This window comes from Halyomorpha halys, unplaced genomic scaffold (genome assembly GCF_000696795.3).
Source record: "Halyomorpha halys isolate HHAL.00 unplaced genomic scaffold, Hhal_1.1 Scaffold401.1, whole genome shotgun sequence".
In the NCBI taxonomy this organism is placed as follows: Eukaryota; Metazoa; Arthropoda; class Insecta; order Hemiptera; family Pentatomidae; genus Halyomorpha; species Halyomorpha halys.
In genome coordinates this window covers 726,685-732,513 of record NW_027108484.1, presented here as the reverse complement: position 1 = coordinate 732,513, position 5,829 = coordinate 726,685, and the positions used below count along the sequence as shown (strand labels likewise).

The 5,829-nt window shown below is 33.7% G+C and overlaps 2 protein-coding genes across 9 annotated transcripts in view; one reads left to right on the top strand and one right to left on the bottom strand.

Moving 5' to 3' along the window:
- Positions 1-5,829, bottom strand: part of LOC106682312 (protogenin) — a 337,489-nt gene that overhangs the window by 41,354 nt on the left and 290,306 nt on the right. The window lies entirely within an intron of this gene.
- Positions 1-5,829, top strand: part of LOC106682313 (uncharacterized) — a 29,534-nt gene that overhangs the window by 2,996 nt on the left and 20,709 nt on the right. For 4 of the 5 annotated variants that reach the window (XM_014423102.2, XM_014423100.2, XM_014423101.2 and 1 more), the window contains exons 3-4: positions 2,645-2,839; positions 2,939-3,019. In XM_014423102.2, coding sequence (XP_014278588.1) covers positions 2,645-2,839; positions 2,939-3,019 — 276 coding nt within the window. Of the gene's footprint in view, positions 1-2,313; positions 2,460-2,644; positions 2,840-2,938; positions 3,020-5,829 lie in introns of those variants that run through there. The other variant, XM_014423103.2, reaches the window with a different exon arrangement.

Sequence of the window (5,829 nt, the reverse complement as noted above, 5' to 3'; positions counted from 1 at the left end):
TGACCACTTATTTTTGCAGTAAAAATCAACAGTTTTTTAAGGAAGGAATTTGGGCTTTACCATCTCGTTGGGAGAAGGTTACCGACTGTAACGGTGGATATTTTGATGAATAAAGGTGATTATTTGAAAATATTTATTTATTTATAATTTCCCCCAAAAAAACGACAGGACTTTTTGAATGACCTGGTATAATAATATATTAATTTCATATTTGGTTATTAATGATAAGTAAAAATAAAAAAAGTGACATATCTAATGTATAAAAATTAATATTTGTTTCATCATACTTTACACACTGCCATAGCTTGCAGACGTCTGTACACTTCTTATCATCTAGTACCCTAGTTCTCTTCCGGTGGTCCACGGAAAAGTGTGTAGGAGGGTCCACCAGCGACACACATTTTGTTAATACTTATTGTTAATAACTTCTGAGTTTGAAATGTTTTTTCTACGCCAAAGGAGGCATTTCTGCCATTTTGTTTCGAACAGCCCAGTACAATTTAGCTTTGTTGACATAACTCCTGTCTGTAATCAAGTCCGCCGTTGCCGCACATGCAAATATGTGATCGCCAGTCGTCTCACCATCTCCACACAGGACGCAGTCTGAAGACTCAGTCACTCCTATTCTCTTCAGGTGGTGCCGCAAATAGTCATGTCCAGTAGCCAACCTGAAGCATGCCATTGACACCGCTCTTGGTAAAGTCAATGGAGGGCGCCTCTTAGGATCTAGCAATGCGGCCCAGTTCTTGCCCCCACATTCTCCTCTACTCCTTTCCTCTGCTCTCTCAGTGATGGCGCTTCGGGCCATTTCTTTCGCCATGTTGATGCCATGGCGATAGGAAGAAGCAGCTATGGTTGGCTAGCCCCTAACCATGCAAGTCGATCTGCCTCCTCATTCGCAGGTATACCGCAATGGGCTGGAATCCACTGCATTACCAATACTTTAAGTATTTCTCTTTTACATTCTATAGATTTCCGGCATGCGAGAATTCTAGCATTAGCCGAGGGATGTCCAGACGCTATTGCCAGCAGAGCTGCCCTAAATTCCGACAGCAGGACTACCTTCTTTGCGCAGGCGTGAGTAAGTTTTTCTAAAGGTAAAGTAATAGCAGCTACCTCTCCATCAAAATTGTTAGCGTTTGCTCCAGCAGGTCCTGACAGTTGGAACAGGCTACTATAGACACCTGCACCCGCATTTTTATTTGCCTCTGTAGCTGAACCGTCGGTGTATATATGGATCCATTCTGGCTCAGGGTAGCTCTCGCCTATAAGTGGCCAATGCCACAGTCCTTAGTTCTTTCGCTCGGGTCATGGACTGTAGCATATGGACACGTCCAAACGCTTTGTTTAGTCAAGCCAGGCAGAGGCTCCCTTATCTCAAAGTTCAGGCCTAGGCTTGTGATAATGGATTTCGTTGTCTCAATAAATGTTAGCTGCGTTTTTAGTCGCCAGTTTGAAAAGTAATTCTTAGTTTGAAACTAATATTTCGCCCTCATAAGGGCATCTATATTTTGTTAATGTAGGACATTAAGCTTTCCAACGGTTGTACTAATGTAGGAATTGGATAAAATGGAGAGGAGTTATAACAATTATAAAACGATGGTCGCCGGAATAAAAAAAAATCCTTCTATATCACAATGGGATGATCGGGTGTTCTCACCTACGTGCCCACTTCAGTATAATAAATGAACGTACCTCGACCTGAATCTTTAGAAAGAAAAAAAATTTATATATAATTTCAGTACGTATAGTAATTTAGAATATGAAATAACATTTTTTTTCTGGTTTTGAAAAAATTAAACTTTACATAATATGTAAATATTTCAATGGGGAATGTTCAATTCTTGATGTAACCTATTACATCAAAAAATTGTAGAAATGAATTGAAAAATAATATATTTCGAAATCGAAGAATTTCCCATTTAATTCATAAAATATATATAAATAATTGACCGTATAATATCAAATAATAAAGAAGAGCTTTGTAGAGCTTGAACAGGGCTGATAAAGTTCAGAGCTATCAAGAGTTTTAAAAGTCTTTTAAAACATGATCATCTTCTTCATTAATTAATTCATAAAATGTTTCGTTGTTTTCATATCGATTATTTTTACTAACGGTTAAATAATAACGGAAACAAAAACTAATAGGATGGTATTGTCATTTCGTTCGTTAGTTTCATGAAGTATTTTCTTTTTTAACAGTCCTTAAGTACATTAAAAAATTGTTATTTTGAGGTATGCATGTGATCGTAGGGGTAAGAATGATTTTTTACTTAGATTTCATAACATATGTTTACTGTATACAGTAAAACATATGTTGTATGATCTAAGTAAAAGATATTTCGATATATTACAGTTTGAACTTTATAGATGTTACCCTTATTACTAAGTTCACATGCATATTTCAAACTAATTTTTGAGATGTTACACCGTTGAACTGGGACAGCGATGTACATTTGGTATAAATTTCAATATTTTTTATAATGAGGTTTTCACTGTTTCATTCATATTGATATACGTTTTTACCAGTCCCTATGAAAGGCGGAGGTTCAAATTTTAACTCCATACCTAGATTCCACATTAAATAAGTTGAAATCTTTTTCATTTTTAGATATGATAGGATTAAAAAAAATTGTTTTTTCAGCTTTCCGACATCAATATTCAGAAAAATGGACAAGACGAACCTTCCAAGTCAGTCAAAGCCAGCCCTCCCCCTCCAGGCGTATGCGTCATGGCGAACTCGGTGCACAAACCGAAAGATGTGAACGTAAATGAAACACCCAACAGAGGCCAGAAACGTGGTAATTATTATCAAGAACTGTGGTCCCATGATGATGCCGTAAGTGCTCATTTAAGAAATTTAAATATTACATAGAGTAATCTTACGTATTCGAAACCAAACAGATGATGACATGATCAAATTTCCTGTTTAATTTAGAGATCTAGGAAAAAAATGAAGAAAGATTCTACATTATCAGAGAAGAACGATCTTCCTGTAACAAAATCACCCAACGAGCAGGTAATTACTGAGTTAGTAAAATTTAATTGCAAATATGCAACATTTCATTTTTATATGAATTATACATAGTCATTTATACAATTAAAGTATTCCACTCCCTTCCCCCCCCCAAAAAAAAGAATACATAGAACAATGATCTGTTTTATATTAGATAAGTCATTACGTGTGTACAGTTTGATAGTCCGTGCCAAAAATATGACATGATCTGATGAAATTTTGCACTTTTTTGAATCTTTATTGTATTACCCATGAAGAAATGAGATTCTGCCAATAAGACCATGCTAACTGCAAAAATGGCGGCGAATTCAAAATGGTAAGAGTAATTATAGAGTAAGAGTTTTTATGATTTTTGCCAAAGTAAATTCACAAAATGCTGATTCCTAATTGTTCAGATAAAAGTTTGGTTCATGAAAAATTATATCTCAGGAACTATTAGAATTACAAATGTCAACATTCGAATAAAGCTAGTCTAATCTGTTATGAAGTATTTTACAACATTTATCTTCATAAGAGTAGTAGTTTCATAATCTTTGTAAAAATAGTTGTTCGGATAAAATGTCATCTGAATTCGAGTCCATAAGCAAATTTAAAAACTACTAACCTTACGAAGATAAATGTTACAAACAACATTATAGTAGCTTTAATTAGAGTGTTGGCAGACATTTGTAAATATAATATTTCATGAGATATATATTTCGTAAATGAAAAATTTTGTCGGAACAACTAGCTATTAACATTTTGTTAATTTAAATCGGCAAATGTCAGGAAGCAACCAACTACTCCTACGAAGATAAACGTAATTAACATCTTTATAGCACATTAAACTAGCTTTAATTTGAGTGCTAATAGATATTTGTATGGTATAATTCCATAAATCTATATTTCCCTCCGTAATTCACTAACTACTGGTTTTGCAGTTATTTTTTTATTAAATGTTGCTTACTAAAAAATTATGTCTCGGACCAATTAAATGTAAATAGCTCTTTTAAGACTTATAATAAAATATATAATAATTTAACTAATCTACTCTACTTTAAGTGATATTCCATTTTCTACTGTCGTAGGCAGTTAAAAAGATGTTGTAGTGGTTCGAACGATTTTTTTAAACGTTAAAAACAGCCATTTTTGCTGATAGCACGATTATTGGCAATGCAATAAAGATTTTAAAAAATGGCTATCAAAGTTTTCATCGGATAATGTCGATTTTTTGCATGGGCTCTCGGAATAGCAGGACTGCAGACTACAGCAGTCCCGAGTAGATTCTGTGTCAGGTTCGGGAGGAAGGGGTTAACTGAGGAAAAATAACGCATGCTCGGATTTCCATATATTTCGAAAATTATAGGGTTTGGTGAAAAATGAGTATCGGTAAGCATTTGAGTGCATTAAATTATTATTGGTAGGTACTGTCACCACACAATATAGAACATGTTTTTGTTTTTGGATGCGTTGTTTAAGCGTTAAAATTAGTTGTTTAATTTTTAACATAAAAAAATTAAGGACTATACTAATGATGGTGAGCCCTAGCATATCTAAGTAACTAAATAGTTTAAAAAAATAAGTTATAAAACCACTTAAGTAGAAAATTTATATTATTTTTTCTCGAAATAAAAACGAAAAAATGATAAAGAATTTTTTACCTCTTCCACAACTAATTCTAACGTAAAAATCCATTGGACGTGCAGTGGCATAATTTTTTAGTGGAGGCCGTCTGTTTATTTTTAAATGTTTGCGTTTTGCATTTAGTTTGTCTAGTTTCAATAAACTACTAAATAACTATGGTTTTTAAAAATATAGAAGTGAATTTTAAATATTTTATTTTATCAATTTTTTGTATTCTAATATTTTGTTTTTACCATTCTCATATCTCAGTCATTCTCCTGAAATCATCCGGTTCGGGTTATGTTCTCGAGTAGGTCAATCAATACATTTTATAGTTGTCCCGCGAAGTGCATCTTGAAACTCCAATTCTGGACTCAAACAGCCATCATGTGTTGGCAAACAGAACCAAGAGCCCTACTTGCTAGTCTAGTTAACTCCACGAACACTAAAACTCACATATCTTATACTCTTGGTAAATTTATGATTAGATAGACCTACTGATTTTAGTTATTAATAATAAATTAATCTAGCCAACAGATATCACATACCTGATCCCATTTTAATCTGACAAAATTAATTTTATTGAAACATACATAATCTTTGTGTTCATATAAATGGAATAAACAAAATGTACCACATTACGTAAATATAACAGATATACACTATAATGCACATAATCAGGCTTGGATTATGTGCATGGAAATATTCCCTTCAGGATTATAAGTGTAGAAAATATTAAATCATTTATCCTGAGACTGCTTCTATGGACTCGACTAAATAGCTTTTTTCATAACTTCGATTTTTTAACCATGAGTTTGGTCAAGGGTAATAATGGTCCATTCGAAAGATGGCTTTTAGAAAATGCTATATATAGAGAAGCCTGGTGCGTCCAGAACACCGACTCCTAACGTACAGATAGGCGATTGTTAGAGAACATCAATGAGGAACGGTTCATTCACAAGTCTTTACTCGCTCTGTGTCAGTCAGACAGTATATAATAATAAGTCATACAATTAATTAACATTAGTCTATATTTCAAAAATCACAGGACTGCAACAACAAATGAATGTTTTGGGGTATTACACAGCAATTCAAAAGTCTGTTCATCACCACTTAAGAAATTAATATTCTAATTTTGACTTTATTATTATAGGACTCGTGGTAGGACTCTTTCTCGAGTCACAACATCCAATAGTTACTCCATCCTCTCT